General features: G+C 53.4%; 4 protein-coding genes across 7 annotated transcripts; 1 reads left to right on the top strand and 3 right to left on the bottom strand.

Moving 5' to 3' along the window:
- The first annotated feature begins 2938 nt into the window (after window positions 1–2938).
- On the top strand, window positions 2939–6491 carry LOC120692903 (transcription factor bHLH70-like). Of its 2 annotated transcripts, XM_039976290.1 has the most exons (4): window positions 2939–3427; window positions 3855–4271; window positions 4383–4763; window positions 5924–6491. In XM_039976290.1, exons 1-4 carry the CDS (start codon window positions 3383–3385, stop codon window positions 6011–6013), a joined length of 933 nt encoding a protein of 310 aa, XP_039832224.1. In that variant the 5' UTR covers window positions 2939–3382; the 3' UTR covers window positions 6014–6491. The 2 variants fall into 2 exon arrangements, with proteins under 2 accessions (XP_039832224.1, XP_039832223.1); XM_039976289.1 differs by having other exon boundaries at window positions 3269–4271.
- Window positions 6492–10756: 4265 nt separating this feature from the next.
- LOC120687714 (50S ribosomal protein L11-like) lies at window positions 10757–12750 on the bottom strand. 2 transcript variants are annotated; one of them, XM_039969740.1, is made up of 5 exons: window positions 12411–12750; window positions 12138–12310; window positions 11966–12029; window positions 11749–11793; window positions 10757–11189 (listed from the first exon to the last, which is right to left on the bottom strand). In XM_039969740.1, exons 1-5 carry the CDS (start codon window positions 12613–12615, stop codon window positions 10981–10983), a joined length of 696 nt encoding a protein of 231 aa, XP_039825674.1. In that variant the 5' UTR covers window positions 12616–12750; the 3' UTR covers window positions 10757–10980. The 2 variants fall into 2 exon arrangements, with proteins under 2 accessions (XP_039825674.1, XP_039825675.1); XM_039969741.1 differs by lacking the exon at window positions 11749–11793.
- Window positions 12751–13181: 431 nt separating this feature from the next.
- Window positions 13182–17523, bottom strand: LOC120687711 (photosynthetic NDH subunit of lumenal location 1, chloroplastic-like). 2 transcript variants are annotated; one of them, XM_039969737.1, is made up of 6 exons: window positions 16735–17464; window positions 16563–16655; window positions 16228–16433; window positions 16065–16136; window positions 13787–13883; window positions 13182–13558 (listed from the first exon to the last, which is right to left on the bottom strand). In XM_039969737.1, the coding sequence occupies exons 1-6, from the start codon at window positions 17306–17308 to the stop codon at window positions 13452–13454; spliced, it is 1149 nt and encodes a 382-aa protein (XP_039825671.1). In that variant the 5' UTR covers window positions 17309–17464; the 3' UTR covers window positions 13182–13451. The 2 variants fall into 2 exon arrangements, with proteins under 2 accessions (XP_039825671.1, XP_039825672.1); XM_039969738.1 differs by lacking the exons at window positions 13182–13558; window positions 13787–13883 and adding an exon at window positions 13890–14381 and having other exon boundaries at window positions 16735–17523.
- Window positions 17524–18554: 1031 nt separating this feature from the next.
- LOC120687713 (flavanone 3-dioxygenase 2-like) lies at window positions 18555–21076 on the bottom strand. Its single transcript, XM_039969739.1, has 3 exons — window positions 20511–21076; window positions 19046–19370; window positions 18555–18944 (listed from the first exon to the last, which is right to left on the bottom strand). The coding sequence occupies exons 1-3, from the start codon at window positions 20951–20953 to the stop codon at window positions 18702–18704; spliced, it is 1011 nt and encodes a 336-aa protein (XP_039825673.1). The 5' UTR covers window positions 20954–21076; the 3' UTR covers window positions 18555–18701.
- Window positions 21077–21659: the final 583 nt, after the last annotated feature.

Genomic DNA, 21659 nt, shown 5'->3' with positions numbered 1-21659 from the left:
TCTCTACTTGCTGTCACCTGTAATATGCCTTTGGCCTTTGCACGACTCCTGCTTTGGACCAGTACTTACGTTCACGTGTTTCTGACTTGCTAAGCTCGCTCGCACTCGTAGGAAGGCCGGTAGCGTTATAGTAAATTTATTCACGCGGTTCGTTTGGCTTGTCAGCCAACCAATCAGCAGTACTGTTCTTTCATACTAAATCAGTATCAGCCATTAGCTATCAGCCAGTCAATAATATTGTTCTCTCATAACAAATCAGCACCAGTCACCAGCCACAGCCAAGCGCATACATCGAATTATAAACTTGCAATTATTCAGACCAGATGGCTGAACTCTGAACCCATTGGACACAAGATGCTTTTAGCTAGTTCAGGGCTTATCATCAGGCTGCTCATCGAACTCCTTTGTGAATTGTGACTCCGTCCTTGAGTTTTGAACTGACCAACGCACCAAGCTGGTTGAACGGAACGGCCGTGTTAGGAGAAAGTAAGTCCGAGGTCCGTCAGGATTCAGGAAAGGTATCGCGAATCCTGCATCGGGCAGTAGCGCGCACCCTGTGGTCAAAAAGGCTGCAGTAGAAGAGAAGCACAGGCCGCAGGCAGAGTGCAAAAATCGAGATGGAAACCCCATCCCATCCCTGTATCTATCCCACCGTCCATCGTCCAGCTCAGCGCTCGGTGAAAACATGGGCAAGTGAGCGGCGTGTGGGCACTGGGCGGGCGGAGGAAGGAGACGACGGGAAAACGCTGGCCGGAGGAAAAGGGTTGGCTTGGTTGCTTCGGAGAAGATCCACAGACCAGAAACAGACCGAGATTTGGCTCATCTCGCAATCACCACCAATAATGCGATGCGAGGGCGAGCGATCGATCTGCCGCGCCGAGCTCGGCCAGCCCACCATCGATCTTGTTCTGTGGCTGTGCCCGGGCGGCGAGGGACGACGGAGCGGGTGGGAATGGGATGGCATCACCTCGCCGCGCCCACTGTACCGGGGCCCGGCGACGCGGCCTGTGCGAGCGTGCCACCGCGACGAGACCATGCAATGGCTGTACCACTTGCAGCGAATTTTCATTCAGTTTAGTAAAGCTCGCTCCGGGCATCACGGCCACAGTAACTGTCCACGGAAGGCGAATTGTAGGAGAGCGATCGCTGTGTAGACGACTGCGCATGGTCCTTGACTCCCTGCAGGACTGTCCATGGAAGGCGTGCATGTCGTCAGATCACACATTGCAGCCGGTCTCTCCAACTCGAGACGTACGCGAAAACACCAAGCGATCGGACCGCGCGCGGCGCCGGCGCCGGCGCCGCATGCAACCCGCTCGTCCCGTTTCCATTCCGGTCGGCATCTACATACGGCCGGCCGCGCCTGCGTGCGTGACGACGCCTCTCTCGGTCTCGATCGCTGGCTGTCGCATCCGATGCAGCAAAAGTCTCCGCCCTTCCCGTCGTTTCTGCTCCCTTGCTGCGCTCGCTACCTCCATCTCCAAGCTGCCATGACACGCGGGATCCGTGCTTGCTCTCGGCTCCATCTGATCATGTCAATTCTTCAGGTGGGTTTTCCATTTGCACGCCCCGGCCGATCGCGGCGCGGCGAGCGAGGCCGACGGATCGAGAGCTAACAAGAGATGGCCGTGTGGCACTGGCACCGTCTCGTGACGCTCGTTTGGCCGTGTGCGTGCATGCAGTTCTGGGTTTGAACACTGTTCCCGCGTTGCTCAAACAGCAGTGTCGATTTCGTTCCATTCGTCATGCGTACGGCCAGGTTACATACAGCTCTCGCCTTGCTTGGTCCATAGTAGTATATAGTTTGATACTGTACATACTGCAGAACTTGCTAGCTACTACTCGTTTCCTCTCAAATTATTACAGGCCCAATTCGCTACCCATTTAGATAATCGTTATGCCTAATAAATATATAGGAAAAACTATATGTTGTCTATATATATATATATATAAGTTAAAATAATATATAGTTGGAAACAGAGGGAGTAATATGCAACGCACGGAATGTACGAGTGTATTACCGGCGTAGAAATGTAGGGAGTAGAAGTGAAGAACGTTCGCGGGGACTGCTGGCACGCATCAATGATCCGATCGATCCGGACATCCGGTGGCCTACAGCATACGACCATATATATATATATATATATATATATATATATATATATATATATATATATATATATATATATATATATATACTGCATCGCTGTGCCCCTTGGCCCTCGATGCCACGCATTATGCGTGCAACTGTGACTGTGCAGTGTAGACGACGACGCCACTTGGGCGGCATGCCAAAATACACAAATTTCTACAGGAGTGTGATGAGAATCTCTCAGCCAGCCAGGGCACCACCACCACCAGAATGTGGCGGGGGTGACGTACGCACGCCGTTTGCACAGTGAGGAGACCAAGCCAACAGCAGATGAGAACGGTCTCTGAAAACTGCTGGGGGGTTTCTGAAGGAGTTTAATTTGTTGCATGATAACTTGGGTGCACATGATTACAATGTGTTTGTTAATCCAGCCAGTGAGCCCTGGTCGGGGTCGGCCATGTTTTCCTAATTAATTAATTAAAGCACATCTCCAAATCTCCTGGGCTAATAATTATCTGCCGCACGGTGGCCACTGGCCAAGGAGAGAGCTCGCAGGGCCTGCAGCAGGTAGGCAGGCCTCGCCGACGTGGAGAAAGAAAGCTGAGGATAGAACAGGTTCCGCACTCCGCAGCGAGAGGAGAGCACGGCGCGGCGCCCCAGCCCCCAGCCCCCAGCCCCCTGCCGGTGCCGCTGCCATCGGCCCCGACAAATCTGCGAGCTTGCCCCATCGTCATCCCCTCCATGGCTCCCTCTCCCCTACGCCGCCAAGTCACCAGCAATAATTCATTTCACGACGTCTCGCACAAATCGACCCTCTCCAAATCCAAATCAGAGACTCGACCCGACCTCCCCTCCCATCATCTTGCCCATCATTGCCCTACCCAGCCCAACCCCCAGTCCCCGCACGCTCGACAAGAGACAACTCCTCCGGCCGAGACGTCTCTCTCTTAAGGTTCCCCGGCCGAGCCTATATTTCGCCCTTCCCTGTCGATCCACTACTACACTGTACACTCTCTACGCTGGTGGCTGCAGGCTGCTGTTGCTAATACTCCTACCGTTCCCTTTCTTACCACTAGAAGTAGCACCATATTTATTGCCCTAGTAGCTCCAGCTGCTCCTGCTGCGAGCTGCGAGCTGCGAGCTGCGAGAGGAGGAGCTAGCTGGGCGGGGGAAGGAGGGGGAGCGAGGGGGCTCGCAGGTCGCTGTTGCGGGCTCGCAGCTGCTGCCGCCTCAGGGACAGGGAGGGGCTCATTACTCGTCGCAGCAGTTATTACTGCTGCTGCTGCTGCAATGGAGAGGATGCAGCAGCTGCAAGGGCCCATCGCCTCCTCGCTGGTAAGTTCCCCTAGACCCAGCTGCTTCCTCCTCGCTAGTAATGGAGCGAGCAGCTTCCAATTCCAGCACCAGCTTGCATTGCATGTGTCGACGATGCAAGCAATGCAATGGACAATTGCATGCTTCCTTTCCCTTCCCTGCCCTTTGCTCCTTCCCTAATGTCGCAGTAGCAGCTCGCTCTGCCGGCGACCCGGCGCGCACGCACGCACCATTCAATGCGCGCCACTCTTTACTACTGTGCCTTCCTAGGAGAAGTAGAGGAGGCGGCGACCCTTAAAACCTCTTTTATGGGAAGCGCTGCCGCGCTGTACTTGCTGCTGTTCGCGCTCCTCGCTTGCCTTGCTCACTGATGTGCCTCTCTACTTGCTCTGCTGCCGGTCCCTGCGCGGCTGGCGATGGCGTGGCGACCGCGGCGCTAATGGAACAGTGGGCGGCGGACCAGCAGGCGGCGCCCAGCACCAGCGCCGCCGTGGCCGCGGCCGCGCACATGCCCTTCCTGGCGCTGCTCCAGGGCCCGGGCGTCGTGGTGGAGGACGGGCAGCAAGGGCGCAAGAGGACCGCCGCCTTCGCGCTCGCCACCGACCTCGACCTGCTCGAGAGCTGCGTCACGCAGGCGGCGGCGGGTGACCCTGTGGAGTTCCCCCCGGCGACCAGGGCGGAGAGGCGGAGGAAGCGGCCCAGGCCGAGGACGCGCGCCGCGCCGCCGCCGGAGAAGCGCAGGAAGCCGGAGGAGGCCGAGAGCCAGCGGATGACGCACATCGCCGTCGAGCGCAACCGGCGCCGCCTCATGAACGACCACCTCGCCTCGCTCCGCTCGCTCATCCCATCCAGCTACATCCCCCGCGTAAGCCATGCATGCACGGCCATGCAAATTAAACATCTGCCGTCCGAATCCGTACCCAACAATCTCTGACGAACTTGCGTCGATATGATTGCGATGTACAACAATGTGCAGGGCGACCAGGCGACTGTGGTGGGCGGCGCGATCGACTACGTGAAGCAGCTCGAGCAGCAGCTGGTGGCGCTGCAGGCGGCCGCGGCCGCGCGCCGCGGGGCCGCCGGCGCGGTGGGCACGGCGGCGACCGCCGCGGCGGACGGCGTGTTCGTGTCCCCGCAGTACGCGAGCTACTCGGAGGCGCGCGGCTGCTGCGGCGGCGTGGACGTGGAGGCGATGGCCGCGGTGGGCGGGCACGTGCGCGTGCGCGTCGCGGGGCGGCGGTGGCCCGGGCGGCTCGTGCGCGCCGTCGCCGCGCTGGAGGACCTCCGGCTCGCGGTCTTGCACCTCGCCGTCACCTCCGTCGGCCAGGACGCCGTCGTGTACTGCTTCAACCTTAAGGTCAGCGAAATGTCACATCGATTTTACCTCTTGTCATGTTTCCTCCATGGCTTACGTACTCCCTCGTTTTCTTCAGTCATGCGTTTTGACTACTGTGAAGTTCAAACAGCGCCTTTTCCTGTTCTTACAGTATAAAGTGTAAATGTGACTAGTATTCCTTTTTGTTTTCTCTACGATGACATTGGGTAGCATTCTAAGGTTGAGTAATTCAAGTTCTTTTCCTCTCGATCTCTTAATAAAATAAAATACGCCCTTAGATACGGTCGCTAAAAAAAGCAATTCAAGTTTTAATACAAACATGACTTAAACATCGCTTGGAGCAAGTTGCATTTTTTTTTTTGGGTTGAAAGGTGCAAACATTTGCTGCAGCACCGGTTAGAACATTACTGTATCTTACAGCTAGCTATGAAGGAGAGAAATTCAGGTTGCCAATTTGGCAGAAAATTTGGCATCACCTGGTGGCTGAGGAGACTGATGAGATAGAGAGTGCTCCCTGGTTCCAAAAAGAATTCCAAAAAAAAATGTAACTCTTGAGAATTTTAAGAAGTTATGCAATTTCAAATTCGATCAAAATTTATAAAAATAATCACTAACATTTATGTCTCCAAATAGATATAGTATGAAAATATATTAAATAATTAATTTAATGATACATACTTTGTAGCATAAATATTAATACTATTTTATTAAATTTTAAATTGTTTGACTCCTTATTTTGGAACTGAGGGAGTGAGTAACTGAGGGGGGGGGGGGGGGGGGGGGGGGGGGGAGTTACTCGTACATGCATATGATGGCTGCAGAAAGCGAGGTGATTGTTTTTCCTCGTGGAGCGTTGCGTGGGATCTAGTATGAAAGAAGCGCAGCGCGGCAGCGGCATGTTCGTTGGTTTGTGTTGGGCAGGCTTGGAGTATGTAGATGGAGGGATCGAATACGATGAGGTCTCTGGTACTGCTAGTACTGGGTATACAGACAACCGGGCGGGCGGGCTCAAGGCGCACGCAGACAGATTAGCTCTTACAAACCCCAGCTTTCCTGGCTGTCTTTTTCTTGCTTGTCCTGGGAATCTGCAAGGCAAAAATACAGGCCGCATGCATGCAGAGCCTCTGTCCGATACCTAAACGCTTGCTGGCTGGCTAATGGTGTGATGTGCGTGCATGCAGATGGAGGACGGGTGCGAGGTGGCGACGGCCGACGAGGTGGCGGCGGTGGTGCACCAGATCTTCGCCTACGCCGGCGGCACATGCTGCTGACGACGCCGGCCGGCGGCAGCGGGACGGAGGAGACGATAAGTCAAGATCGCCAGAGCGCTGCATGTATGTACACGACGTCCGCGGCCGCAGAGGAGACGACGACGTTGGCATATGCGTGGAGACCGAGCAGCTCTGGGTGCAGGGCGCCCATGGCAACGGCCAGCTGCACTGCATGCGGTGGTGGTCCATGCTGCCATGACTGTTGTTTACTTGGCTGCCACGACCAGCACAGCAGAAAACTGCACAACAGTGTTGGAGTGGCAGGGCTAGCTGGCCGGCTTCGGAGAGCTTGCGTTGCAGATTTGCATTTGCAGCGAGTGATCCATGCATTGCATATTTGCATCCTTCCGTGTGTGTGTACGCTGTACAAAAGTCACGCACAATGTTTTACTAGCGATTTTTACGCAACTGATGGTGTTCCATACTTCCATGTGCTTGCCATACGCACTGTATTGTATTGTATTGTATTGTGGGTGCAGCATCTCTGGCTCTCTGCTCTGCACGGCGTCTGCATCGCGGTGTGGTGTCCTTTGATGTTGCCGCTGGTCTGTTACTCTTTGGGAGGGGGGCAGGCTTTGCCTCGTCGGGTGTGGTTGCCATGTAGGAGTACTTGTCTGTAGCAGCGCTTGCGCAGCCCACACACAGGCCTATCGCCCCTACTACGCTGCTGGTCAAAACGTCAACGCCCATGCCATCATTGCCGTGGCCGCGAAAAGCTTTTGCTCTCCTGCTGCGATCCTGGCGCCGAGCCGGCCGACGTGCCGCGCCGCGCGTTCCGCATCATCGCCGAATCATTCTCGGCGTGCAAATTAAAGCTAAAGCCGCCGCGCCGCGGAGCATGCGTGCAGCTGTAGCCTGAGGCTATAGCTAGACAGTAGACTTGCCGCGGCACTGGGCATGCCGTGCCCCGGGTCAATGGCGTTCGTGGGGTTTGCCCCCAACGCCGCCGGCGCGCGGGGCTTTTACGTTTCTGATTGCATTGCTCCGGTGTCTCTCGGCGCCGTGGGCTCGGCGAGGATCGGACTCGGTCGCCTCGGAGAGGCGGCGGCCAGGCCTGCAGACGCGCGCGCCAGCGAGGTCGTACCGTACCGGGGGTTCCGTTATTAATGCGGCCGCGATACGCGCACGCTTGATGAGGGTTTACAAAACCGGTAGGAACCGGTCCGGTTTGTCCTGTTACCGGTGAAACCAGTCCGGTCAGGTTTCGGTTTGGGCTGGTACCATCCGGCCCAAATTCAAAATTCAAATTTAAATTCGAAAAAATGAAAAATTCCTAAAAAAAGGGCGTACCCAGTGCCGTAGGCTTCCCGCACTGTGCGGGGTCTGGGGAAGGGTTGTTTTTAAGCCCCAAGCCTTACCCACACAAATGTGCAGAGGCTGAGGCTCGAACCCGGGACCTTCCGGTTACAGACGGTAGGCTCTACCGCTGTACCAGGCCCGCCCTTCGAAAAATTCCTAAAAAAGTTCTAAAAATACTTTAAGGTGCGACGAATCTAATGGTGTCAAATATTCTCAAAAAAATATTCGTTTAACCTACTTTTCGGGCATTTAAAGTTAAACCAAAAAAGAAAAAGAAAAAAAATGAGACGGCCCATTAAAACCCACTTGGTAAACCGGTCAAACTGGCCGGTATACCGTTCCAAACCGGTTACACATGCGATTTTAAATTTGAATTTGAATTCAAACAGGTCAAACCGGCCGGTAAACCGGTCTAACCGGCCGGTATACCGGTACGAACCTGTTGAACTGAGTTTTTTGAATTCAAATTTGAATTCGACCGGTTTCCGGCCAAACCGGATCGGTATACCGGTACCAGACCTCGGCGGTTTGACCGGTCCGGTCGGTAAATTAAACCCTGCGCATGACACGAGCACCGGGCCTGGTACGTATGATTCCGTATGATTCGGCGGCGTACGTGCGTGAAGTCAGCCATGATCCTTGCTCAGGCTAGCTGCAGCTGCATCGGGACGGCGCGACGTGTGATATGCCGGACGGCGGCAGGCCAGCCGGCTGATGCAAAGCGAAAAGGAGCCGGGAGCAGACTGTGGCTGGGTCCGCGTGGTTGCCAAACAAACTGTGGCAACGCCAGCCAAGGAAGGGGTCGCCTGGAGATACCAGAGGGAGGGAGAGACGGACAAACAGTAGAGACAGCAAAGGGTTAAGCATCATGTGAGCGATTTGTGCAGTAATGGCACACGGCCCCTTCCTTGCAGGCAGGGTTAACCATTTCGTTTTCCGGTCAAATCCCGGTGTTTACCGGAAACGAAATTTCGTTCCGAAATTTCGGTAAATTTCGGCGAATTTCGGTCGAAATTTGTTGAATTTTGAATTTGAAAACGAAATTTTCCGAAAAATACTGAAATTTCGAATCCCGGTAACTAGCGGAAACGGGAAATTTTCCGAAATTTCGGCGAAATTTCGCCGAAATTGTTAACCCTGCTTGCAGGTGCAGGTGCAGCTGCTGCTGAGGGGGGACCGTGCCCCCATGACCCGACCGGGTACCCGACCCCTGCGCGTTTTGTTGCCCATTCATCACATCATCATCATCATCTCCAGCTGAGGAGTAAGCAGCAGAGCCGTTTGAGTGAGCCTCCGACTCCGAGCGTGGCGAGCCCACACATGGCAGGCAGCCGACAATCCACTCCCATAGCTTTGCTTCAACAGATTAAACGGTTCAGAGCTCAGTAAAATTCATATCGATATTATGTGACCATGGGCCGCATGCAACCAACAAGTTTCCTTCCAACTCCGCTGGGCCTGCCGCAGCACACCACCGTCAAATGGATCGATCGGCTGCTTCTCTATCGCGCAGCAGAAGCCTTGGTGTTTTCGGGCCGGCCCAGTTCACCTGTCGAGCCAGTACCAGCAGCAGCCGTTTCTTCTCCGTCCCCAGCGCCGCAAGCTTCTCGACCATCATGGCGAAGGAGGATTTGGCCATCGAGGCCGGTGACAAGCCGCGTCTGGCGTCGAAGTTCGCGGAGCTGGGCATCTGCAAGGACCTGGTGGAGGCGTGCAAGGACCTCATGGGGGTGGAACTGGAAGGAGCCCGCCAGGATCCAGGCCGAGGGCAGGCCTGCCATCCCGCACGCTCTCCAAGGTACCTTCACTCATTATCCATTCCATCGGCTGATTTAAAAGCCGGCTGATTTCGGCTGATTTAATAGTACCATGTGAGAAGAAATAAGTCAAAATAAGCCGAAATAAGTCGAGAAAAGAGAAGCGAACAGGGCCTTAACCCCTTTGGCTGGCACAAGCTGTGCCAGCCGGACAATTGCGTTTGCAGACTCCTAATTCGGTCCAGTCTGTTTTCTCCCAACCTGCAGGATCTGCTCAGAAGGGTTAATTGGATCCTTGCCATTACAATTCTGCAAGTTAGTCTGTCATTACTATTCGTATATTTCAAAACATGCTATTACTATTTTTCCTCCACCTAGCTCATGCCATTTTCTACGCTTCAGACAACTTTGGGCCCACCTGCAGACCATATTCTACATATTGAGCTAATTGCACGGCTCGATCTTGCCCTGTCTCATCAAGATCGGGTTCCCCAACTAATAAGGCTGCGTGCATCGGCTTGCTTCGTTTGAGCCGTTCACTCCTTCACTCAAACACTTTGCCCCTCCTCGACCCGACGAGCCCTAACCCTAGAGCGGCGGCGGCAACACGACAGCGGGCGAGGAAGACCTAAGAGGAAGTGCGATGCAAGCCAGCTGAAGCAGATGGTGAGTTCCGCCTCAGCGGAATCTCTCCCTAGGGGCGGTGATGGAGGTCGACGGCGTGGACAACAAGTAAGCCAAGAGTTGTCTCCCCAAACCTAACTAGAGGAAGGGTGAAATTGTAGGCTGTTGAGTAGACCATGTTGATTTTCTGTTGGGTTCTTCTTTGTAAGCTTGATTTGTTCTCGCTAGAGATTATGGTGGAAAGGTTTCTCACAGTGGATTCGATGGGTAGAAAAGTGTACTGTGAGGGCCGGGTGATTAAGTGGGATGTTGAGATTGGCTCTTTTTCAATTGATCTGCTGATGAAAAGTCTGGAAAATAAAGTAAAATGAGCACCTAACCAGTCGGCCATAGTCTGGTTCTCACAAGAAACTGTGTGAGGACATTAGATTAACAGAAGAGTTTCAATTGCGTGAGTTGTTTGAAATATATAAGTCGGAGATGCGTTGCCATGTGATTGTAGCCATCCTTGACAATTCCAAGATTGCTGAGGTTGTGCTAACTGAAGAAATATAGCCTTTGTGTATGATGCCACCTATTGAATGGGTAACTGCTAACCAAACTGGAGCGTCTGCATCCAAAGTGGTAGAATCAGAAGGTACTCCAGCTGAGGCAGATGTAGATCCAAACTTGTTTGATAATGAGGAGGAATGTGTGGGTGTAGATGATGAGCCCATCTATATGCCTGTGCCACCAACTTCAGCAGTAGACACTGAAAATGTCTCTGCTAAACCAACATCACAACCTAGTGCACAAGCACCTGAATCATCTCATGCCAATACCACTGCATGTCCTGAATCTAATGAAAATGGGCCTGCTGCTAAAGATGAAAATGGGTCTGCTGCTAAAGGAGGTTTGCCTCTTGAGGCAGAGGTCAATGATGCAGATCCATATGAGTTCAATGTGATCATGATCCTAAACATCCAAATATCGGGTAAGGTGCCTTGTTTCCTGTGACATTGAGGAATAATCTTGCTCTTGGATAAATGTTGCTGTCCACAAGGCCTGACCGGCTCCAAAAATATTGGTGCGCAAAGGCTTGGAATAGCCCTTTCCTTTCAGATGTGGTATATCGAAGGACTTGGCAAGAAAAAATTACAGGTCTACACCAAATGACTGGATTAGTGAACAAGGTTACGGACACCAGAGGAAAACTTCAAGTTGGCACTGCGAATTGACGAACAAAAAGGAAGGCAGAATCTACAGAAAGCGATTGATAATTTGATCTGTGGGTGCCAGCAAAACAAACTACAAGAGGACTTTTTCCTTCTTCTGAAGGATTGGAGGGTCAACATCAATGCCCATGTTAGCGGCAGTGCCAGCAATGATCCTCATAGCAGAGTCGATGCTCTTGCAGTTCAAGTCCGGCAACTTCTCTTGAGCTATCGCACGGACTTGATCTGCTGTTACTTTGCCAACCTTTTCTCGCTGTGGCTCTTTTGAACCCTTTTCGACACCTAACAATCAAGATTGAGGTTAGGAACCATTTGCTTTGTGAAAATGAAGACAGCACATGGTTCAACATAAACACAGGGAAAAATAGCTGGGTGCCAGTCACTAGGTTGTTATGCTAGAAAGCGTATGCATTTTGCAGGCACTAATGTGTTCATTCGTTTTACTAGTTCGTAGTTCATGTCATCATGTGTATACTTTAACATGCAAAATAAAAAAAATAGAAACAAAAAATGTGTTGCAAGTCCATGTTATTCATCTATGGCGGATATCCAAAATTATAAGCTTGAAAGCAAGTTCATGAGATAAGTCGCTTGTGTTGAAACACAGTTAATTAAAAATATATAATGAAATGTATAATCTATTTCACTGCTCACCTGATTTAATATATCTGTTTCAGGAGAATGAAAGGCATCAAATCACATAATACTACTACTTAGTCCTACCATCACCTACTACTGAATCATTGTGGAATTGCTAACTCCAAACTTTATTTGCTGCAAGTGCATTCACTATTTTATCACCGTGCAGCCAAAAAAAATCATGTAGGCCGTATGAACTCACTTTGAAAAAGGTTACATTTGCACGCTGAATTGTTAATCCAATAAGCTGCATTTGCACAAACTATAAATACCATCTCATCAAACACGTGCCAAAGACGCACAGAAAAAAAATATCAATCAAGCACAAGTGCACAGACCTTTTCCTTTATGTCCAATTTCTTTAATAATTTGTGCAATTTAACTACGAGCAGATTGATGCTAATGTCTAGGGTGCGCACCTGCAGCCTTAAGGAGCAGAACGGAGGCTGGTGGTGTCTTCAAGACGAAAGTAAAGCTCTTGTCCTGCAAATACAAAGCAAAGGCACAAGCATTACGAAAACTATTCAACACTAACAATCAATGTTCAGACTTCAGACAAACACATAGTAGGATGGACAGTATTCAGTTCACATCGAAGACGGTGATCTCGACGGGGATGATGTAGCCGGCCTTCTCGGCCGTCTTGGCATTGTATTCCTTGCAGAACGCCATGATGTTCACACCCTTGGCACCAAGCGCCGGGCCGACGGGCGGCGCCGGCGTCGCCTTGCCGGCCTCCAGGGCCAGCTTTATCATGCCCACCACTGCATTCAAGAGAACCCAAGCACGAAAGGGCTTAGGCGCAAAAAAACATAGATCCTCTTTGATGTTTTCAGGACTGGTGAATACAACGAGGAAACGGACCTTTCTTCGGCTTGCCTCCCGGCTTGGGCGGCGCCATGGCCCTGACGGCGAGCGTCCGCCGCGAGGGGGCGGCGCTGGGCGCGGGCGCCAGCGGCCGGAGGAAGGAGGCGGGGGCGCCGAGGAGCGGGGAGGAGAGGTTCTTGGCCGCGCCCTGGCAAGGGCGGCCTTTGAGGGATAAGGAAGCGGTGGCCATGGCTGTGTTCATGGCGACGCGCTGGAAGGAGGGAGCGGGGAGATAAGCAGCGCCGGGAAGGAGCAGTGCCGCACTGTTCTTCCCTCTGCTCGCTGCCTCCTATCTAATCCGCTCTTGGCGGAGCTGGTTATGCGTCCGGTGAACCCGCATTCTCACAAGGAAAGCGTATTCTCGAGATGGGTTCGTGATGGGCTGGGCTGATGGCTATCACTATCAGCCTTTTGGAAACGTAATCCAGAGCTGGATGTGGGAATTGGGATGCTTTCCATCTTTTCCTCTTCTCAGTCTTCTGAAGTCAAGAAGATTTGCACAAGCTAGAAATGGCACAAATGTTAAAGGAGAGGGTTTTCTCTGGTCCAAATTTTGCTATCGGAAAAGAGCGAGTATAATTCTCACTCGCCTTGTTCAAATAAAAGTGGGGCTGAGAATCTTGAGACTCCATGCCCACTGAACTGGGCTGGGATACCGAATTGCAGACTGCATTCTTCTGATGGCAGCGCTTGAATATGCGGAGGAAATTCAACATTCCGATCTTTGTATACACTGAAATTAAGCTTTGACCATGAAGGATTAAACACTAAAATAATCTCCCATGGGTGAATTCTATTGCTTATTTTCGATACATTTACACAAGTGTATGGATCTCCTTATTCCAACGACCACAGTACAGATAGTGAAAACATATACATGCCAAGTACAAACAAGTGTTTCAAGAACAAAACATTCAGAAATAAAAACTGATAGGTGCAATTCACATTCCCGACATTTACTATTTAGGTCTCACCATTGCAGCTCCAAAAGAGAACAATACAAAAAAGAAAAAATCAGCACAAGAACCCAGACATTCCTCATATTCTATTTTCAATTTTGAAGGAATCGACAACTGTGTGCAGCCTATCCTTCATCTTTTCCCATCTCCTCTCGTTTGCTCCAGTGGTCAATGTGTAAAATTTGCCTGCAGCACCCAATCAACTATCAGAAAATAATAGATAACAGCAAACATTGACAGCATTCTCACAGTTTTTTTTAATAAATTATTCTCATAGTTTTCCAGTACAATGTCGAGAGTACAATAAATAAAAAATCTGACGAAATAAGTTGATGGAAAGTGCATAAATTCTACACATTAAATACTAAACACAACATCTCACTGATTGAAAAGATCTCTGATGGATGGCAATACCATTTGCAATTACGATGGCACCGAGTGCATGTCTGGTGTAGTTCGGAGCCTGAGCTGTGAACTCAAAAGTATAGTAAGCTCTCCCATCAACATCATTCTGCATGAACAAAATATATCATGTGAAAACATCAGAGCACCCAATATATCTTTGAGGAAGATAATAGCATGAAAAATTTCAAGAACAGGATGTCTGACAAATAATCAATTGATTCTAGTAGATGGTCTCAGGCGAAGCCATCGCCAAGCCTTGGACCCTCTCTCGGCCGTCAAGCCGGCAAAGCGAGGGTCGGTGCTCCTGATGCGCCGACTCGGTGAGGTTGGCGCGCCTCTGCCCTTGGCGGCTTCGGCAGAGCAAGCGGTGGAGAATTTCTTTCGTGAACCTCCACCGCGCCATGTGGACGCACTGCAGGACTTATTTCCGATGTTGAAGAACAAGAGCAAGAGCTCTCCCTTCGTGGGATGGAGTGTTGACTGAGGGCTACGCTCAGAGCCAGTCGTTAGGTTGTGCGGAATGTGAGTAGTTTATGTTGGAGTTTATCTTTCGGGTTGTGTTCAGCCGGCTTGCCGGCTTGTGTCCATCTGGAGTCCGTTCCATCTGGGTTGTAACCGAAAACTGTACCAATTTCTTCTTTGTCTTAATACAATGATACGCTGCGCGCGTATTCGAGAAAAAAAAAATTCTAGTAGAAACTGGAGAAGTAACGTACTAGCAATTTACAGCACTACGTATACATTTTATTCTCCTTCTCATATTACCATTATCTACAAAAAAAAACTTTGTCACAATATCACTGTACTTTCAAGGTGGAAATTGACTGCCGCCTAACCATTCATTTCTCGTCATACTAGCATAAACGTGGAAACGAGGTGAAAATTTTGAGCACATGTTGTATAGGTAGTAGGTGGATATGTACATATTAGAGAAATCAGCATTGACTGATGTCGGTACCTCTGGACTAGGGTACCCCCTCTTGCTGCGTCAAGGCTCGCGTAGTTATCCGTAACTACGCCCTAAGGAGCTGAGCAGCCGGGTCCGACTCCACCTCACCGGACCAACGGTCCCGGACCCGCTTCCCGCTCTGGGACGGGTCCGGTATCACCACGTGTCCCAGAGGTGACTGCCGTGTCTAGGCAAGAGCCTCGTAGTTATCTGTGACTACGCGCTGACGGCTTGAGCAGCCGGACCCCCACAGTCTGAAGCCCTTCTCACCCGGTCAACAGCCCCAGACCCATTCCTTGCTAGAGAAGGGTCCGGTGACGCCGCGTGTCCCGGAGAAGGGAGCGCTCAGCCAGAACAGCCGGGGGCCCCGGACCTTCCACGGGATCCCGGACCCCCATATACTATCCGGACCCCTCAGCGGGGAGGGAACAGACACCCCGCTTGAGGGGGTCCGGAGCTGTGTGCCCGCAGGCGCAGGCGCGCACGCAGCCGAGAAACTTCCCCGGGAAGACTAGCCCACCTATCGCATTCAATGCGGGAGATGTTAAGTACGCTCTGCCACAGCAGAGCCAGAGGTGACTTTTGCCAGGCTGTACTGTTGATCGCGCGTTACCAAGGCACACAGTGCAGCCGCTGGCGCCACCCACGCCACGCGCGTCAGTCTGCAACGCCAGTTAGACACGACCGCTCGGCGACGGAATATCATAATGCCTACGCGGTAGACCCAACACTCTACGCCGCAACCTACACCGCCTCAACGGTCGCCTCGCCGATGGGACAGGTGAAGACCCCCCTCGGTCAGAGAGTCTACAGGGCGATGAAGCGTATCAGAAAGAAATTCACAAGGCACTGTTAATGTTTTTTGGATGGTAAACTATACATCCTTGTTGGGCCCATCCGTCGGGGTCCAACGCCTGTGTACGCATCCTCCTTGCACTATAAAAAAGGGACGCCCGCTAGAGAAGAAAAGACTGGGAGGCAGATGATAGACTCATCCACAGACACGAGAGCAATACAACTCTCAATGGACGTAGGGTATTACGCTCCGGCGGCCCGAACCACTCTAAATCCTCGAGTGTTCTTACTTCATGAGAAGATCTGAGGAATCGCTTGCACTTCCCCGAGTAACCACCCTCTGGGGTTAGGCGGGTGCACTACGCCACCCGGCTGTGACCCTCCTCCTAGAGCCACGACAACTGATTTAAGTCTTTTCTAATTCTGTCCACAAACCAACTAATTCCTCAAAGATTTGGCATGCACTAGCGTCCATGATAGCAAGAGGAATAGTTAGTTAAGTTTCAATAAGAAAATGTGTTAGATCAAGCATGGAGATTGTACCTCTTTTGCCTCGATTAACTTCGTCTTCTGCGTTGGTGGCGCTAAGACCTTCTTTATCAAGGCCTCAGCAACCTGGAGAACAGGAGTTATTATAATAGTCGAAACGGACCTCTACCAGACGGACTAACCCAGTTTTTTATTTTTTATAAATAGTAAAATTAACCTTATCCGGAGGACCAAGGTCACGGATGTCCTCCTTGCTTGTGGGAATAGAGTTGATGCTTACACTCTCCAGAGGTTCTATCACATCTTTGTACACCTTATCTTGCCCTTGCACGGCCACTTCCTGCCAGCCGAACGGGTAGAGGAAGGAGTAACCAGCCTTCTTGTCGACGACAGGCAGGAACCCCTTCTTAGACTCTGCTGCGACTATAGCAGATCAGAATGACACTCAGTTCTGACCAAATAAACCGTATTCGAAGTGAAATGTGACCAGCAAAGTGGGTACTGCAGAAGGCGAGCATTTGAAGGCGGTCGTAAATTCGAAGGGCAACTCACATGCCGCTGGATTGGGCCGGGAAATAAACGCGGCGGCCGCGGCAGCACCCGCCACGAGCACCAGCCGCCGCCCGGGCCCGGACCCTCCCTCCTCTAGTAACAACACAGCAAGGTCGCTAAAATACAGACGCTCGAAAGGAGCCCTGCTCAGGAGAGGCAGCGGGGTACCAACCGTTGTCGAGCTGCCGCGGCGGCGCAGGGCTGCAGGCGGCTGCGACGGGCGCGACGGCGCAATGCCGCCTGCGCAGCAACGGGGACCCGGGACGGCGGGCGGCGGCCACGGGAGCTGAGGACGATGCGCGGCGAGGGAGCGGGAGGGAGACGGCGCGCACGGCCGTGGCCATGGGGGACGTCGACGAGGATGATGGCCGGATCGGATGTGGGGGAAGCGAGAGAAGCCTGCGGACTCGGTGCGCCGAGTAGGATTTCGCTTCGTTTCTGGTCCACACACGACACGACGCGCGGCGCTCGGTGGGCCGGGCCGTGCGTGGGCACACGACCTCTCTCGCAGATGGGCCTTTTCCATCGGAACAAGGGCCCAGATGTTCATTTTGGTTGGACCCAGGAGGAGACCCTGGATCGTATCCCCCGCCCCTAAGAGCCATTGGGCTCCGGTAGCACATGTGTGAGCTATCGGTGCCCAATGGGCCCTCCCAAATGACGGCGAGGCGTTTCTGCAGAGGAAAGCTGATGATGTCCCTGACAATGCAAACTATGGACGAAAACCAACTGCTTGCTAGGGCCATCGGAACCGCTAGTAACAACTGTTCTAGGAGTAGTCTTTTTTTTTGGGTCAATTACCTATGTACCATTATAAAAAGTTCACCTTCCCTGTATATCATCGGAAATTTGGAAAGTTCTTCAGTATCCTCCAACAAAAATTTCTTTCCCTACGTACCACTCAGACCATCTTTCCATCTGATTCTTCCGTTTGCCGTACTGACATGTGGGCCCGATCTCTACTCTCCCTTCTCTCTGTTGCTTCGCCCCTCCAACCCACGCGCTCGCCGCTCGCTGCGGCCAGGGCAGAGCTCGCTGCGGCGCGCGCGGCTGCGGCGGAGCTCGCCCCCACGTGCACCGGCGGCGGAGCTCGCCAGGTTCGCGCTGCGCCAGGCCGATGCCGCGGCGGCGCTCACCCCCTCGCGCGCCCGCAGGCTGTCGCCGCCCCGCGTCTAGGTTGAGCAGCACCGCCGGCCTCCTGAGCAGCCGTCGCCCTTGCGCGCCCGTGGCGGAGCTCACCACGACGCACGCCCGCAGCTCGACGCGGCCAGGGCAGAGCTTGCGGTGGCCGGGGCGGAACTCTCTCCGCACGCGCCTGCGGCGGAGCTCGCCCCCACGCGCGCCCGCGGCGGAGCTCAACTTTGACGCGGGGCACCAACGGCCGACGGGAGCGGACGCGGCAGCCTGCGGGAGCGGGGGCGGCCGAGTGCGGTGCGCAGCCGGGAGCGGGCTGCGGCCTGTGGGCGCGACCGCGCGACGGACGTCAGGCAGCAGCGCCAGCGCGAGTGCACGATGGCCGGCGGGTGGTTGCGTGGCTACGCGGCGGCCGGCGGGTGAGTGGGTGTTTGTGCGGCGGCCGGCAGACGCTTGGGCAGGCAGCCAGGCAGGGAGCTACCTATTGGGCTGCTGGGCGGCGAGCAACGGAGCACGAACGCGGCGAGCTGCGGGCGCGGCACGCGTGGGGGCAAGCTCCGCCGCGGGCGCGCGGGGGCAGCGGCCGCTCTGGAGGCCGGCAGCGCTGCTCAACCTGGATGCAGGGCGGCGATGGCCTGGCGCAACATGGCGGCGGCGAGGCCGGAGCGACAGCGCTGCGGGCGCGCGAGGGGGTGAGCACCGCCACGACTTCAGCCTGTCGCAGCGCAAAGCGGCCGCGCGTGGGGAGATCTCCACCCCGGCTGCCGTGAGCTCTGCCCTGGCTGCGGCAAGCTTTGGGCACGCGCGGGGTGCGAAGCAATAGAGAGAAGAGAGAGCAGAGACCGGGCCCACATGTCAGGACAGCAAACGGAAGAATACTAAGAACTTTCTAAATTTCTAATGTACAAGGGAAGGTGAACTTTTTATAATGGTACATAGGTAATTAACCCTTTTTTTTTCTGTCTTCCCATCCCGATGCGATGGATGGAAACATCTCTGTCGCTGCTAGGTTCTGAAGAGCTCGAGGCAGTGCTCCTGGTCCAGGTTCCTGCTCCAGAACTTGCTGTAGTACTCGGCGTAGGTGTAGTCCCTGTAGACGGCCGGCGAGCCGTCGCCGACGAGCTTCGCGGCGGGGCCGATGAGCACGTCGTTGCACGGGCACAGGAACGACGCCACCGACATCCTCGGCTTGTCGGCGTTGACCACCGCGCGGTGCCACACGCTCTTGTACCTGCCGTTGCTCAGCGCCTGCGTGCAAATTAATTCAGTTAGTACTGGAAGGAAACATTGGAATATAATTTCTGCTGGTTTATTTATTTATTTAAGTGAGATGTTGATGATCTAGCTACCTGCAGCTGGTCCCCGATGTTGATGACGAGCGCGTTGGGGCGTGGGTTGACGGCGATCCAGCGGCCTTCCTTGAGCACCTGCAGGCCGGGCACCTGCTGGTCCATGAGCAGGATGGTGAGGGCGTTGGGGTCCGTGTGCGCGGGGAGCCCGAAGGTGAGGTCCGGCGCCGGGCACTTGGGGTAGAAGTTCACCGCCATGTGCTGCTCCTGCTCGCCCAGCTCCTTCTTCACGTACTCCTCCTCCAGGCCCAGGCTCGCGGAGATGGCCGCGTACAGCCGGAACCCGAGCCCCCGGACCTCTCGGCAGTAGGCGCTCACGATCTCCCTGTGCGGGAGCAGGAGAAACCCCCATCAGTGTTCAGGAACTGCCTGTCAGGAACAGGGCAGAAGCCAATGCAAGTGATTGGTCACACACACTCCAGCATGCCACCACCACCACTCGTTGTTACTTCCAGTGCGGAGCAGTGGATGAACTAGAACCAGGCAAGTGGTGGGTGGACCACGCCTCGCAATTTTGGCATTCCTGTTTGCTGAGAGGCTCAGGCGCTCAGCTTACCTTTTTGGCTGCAGGAGCTCTGTCTATCCTAGGAACGGTTTAAAAACTGGCGTGCATGCATCTCCAGCACATGCTACAGCCGTCCAAACTACATGGTGGTGGCTACTGGTCAGTCACTTTCAAAATTTCCCTTGGAGTTTGCTCAGCGCTTCAGTGATCGGCCGGTCTCACGAGGAAAGGAAGCAAGAAATAGTTCCACAAGCTTGAAGAAGAAGCCAGTAGTCTAGTAGCGACCACTATTCAGGCCTATTTAGATCTTTACCCGTAAACCTCGTAAACACAAAAACATCACATCAAATATTTTGATATATACATGGAGTACTAAATGAAGTCTATTTATAAAACTTTTTGTATGGATGGGCTGTAAATCGCGAGACGAATCTAATGAGCCTACTTAATCCATGATTTGCAATAGTAATGTTATAGTAACCATCCGCTAATTATGGATTAATCATGGATTAATTAGCATCATTAATTTCGTCTCGCGATTTACAACCCATCTACAACCCATCTGTATAAAAAATTTTATAAATAGACTTCATTTAGTACTTCAAATTAGCAAGATTCTATTGAAAAAATTTTTTACGCTCTATCTGAACACGGCCTCAACTTTAGGATGTGGATGCAATAGTCTAGTACTCCTTTGAACTTGTCGCATTCCCTTTAAATATTGAACTTGTCGCATTCCCTTTAAATAATCAGCAGCTAGCTAGCGTACCAATAATTTGCTTTGGTGTACGTGCTTAATTAGGGATTTAAAAAGTGCGCGTCTCAGGAAAATACTACTAGTAAGAGATGCTGCTCATCATCAAGGCATGAAACATGAGGCCGGGTGCAGAGCTTCAGAGCAACCGCACCGGAGAAGGAAACCAGGAATGGCCTTGAACAATATCTATAATTCATTCGTACCTGAAGGACGGCGGATTGGCCGGCCAGTCGGGGACGAACTGCTCGAGCGGGTGGCAGTGGAGGCGGAGGTAGTCGCGCCAGTTGTGCACCGTCTCCTTGCGCACGTTGAAGCTGGTGGACAGGCGCATCTTCTTGGCCGGGTCGTCGGAGTAGAGCTTCGCCTTCTCCTCCGGCGGGAGCCGGAAGAAGTCGTACGCCACCGCCAGCATGGCGTCCATCAGCTCCACGGGCACCCCATGGTTGAGCACCTGAAAGAAGCCGTGGGTGGCGCAGGCCTCGCCGATCCGGGCGACGACGGCGGCGAGGTCGGGGTCGGCGAGGTCCACGACGGGGATCTGCGCGTCGGAGACGACCTCGTGGAGGCGCGGGCGCTGCGTCTCCGGCCGGGCGTAGTTCTCCGGCAGCTGGTCGTGCACGGCCGTGGAGATGAGCTGGTCCGCCATGCCGCCCGGCTTGCTTGCTTGCTTGGTGCTTCGATCACTTGCTAATTTGGGCGCCGTGTGAATGCGATGTTGCGCTGCAATGCAATCGAGTGCGAGTGCGAGTGCGCCCCATGTGTTCCCCGGCCACGATCGGACTACATATAAATAGCAGGTAGTAGATGTCACTAGCGAGCGACTCGGCCATCAATGAATGCCACGCGCTTTGCCTTGCCTCTGTGCTTTCTTGCCCATGCCATGGGGCGTGGGCGATAGATAGAGACCCCCCCGGCCCGCCTGTCAGCGTCGCAGCCCTGTGGCGCACGGTGCTCTGCTCCCAGTTGACCGATCGACGTCAGCTCCCAACGTCAGGCCGCTGACGGCAGCAGCGGCAGGGTTTGGCCAGGTCGTCCCGGCCCGCCCGCCACCGCCGTAGTGTTCGCCGCGTTTGGAGCTCGATTGCCACTCGCCGCCCTCTCTTCTCCGATGATGGCTCGACTCGTAACGCTCCGTTTGATCGATGATCTGGCTGCAAATACTAGTACGTCCTGTTTCGGTGTCTACGCCGGTTATTGGATTTGGACGGCACACTGTTTCTTCTTCTCTGGTTTCTTTTCTGTTGGTGCTGCAGTGTGCCTCGACAGAGTCAGAGGTGCACACAAATGTCAAGCACGCATATATGCTTCTATGTGTGGTCCTTTTCCGGTTTCCCCATTTCCTCCCAACGCAC

This window comes from Panicum virgatum, chromosome 9N (genome assembly GCF_016808335.1).
Source record: "Panicum virgatum strain AP13 chromosome 9N, P.virgatum_v5, whole genome shotgun sequence".
Taxonomy (NCBI): domain Eukaryota; kingdom Viridiplantae; phylum Streptophyta; class Magnoliopsida; order Poales; family Poaceae; genus Panicum; species Panicum virgatum.
The sequence above is the reverse complement of the archived record's forward strand: the minus strand, read 5'-3'. Positions and strand labels throughout refer to the sequence as shown.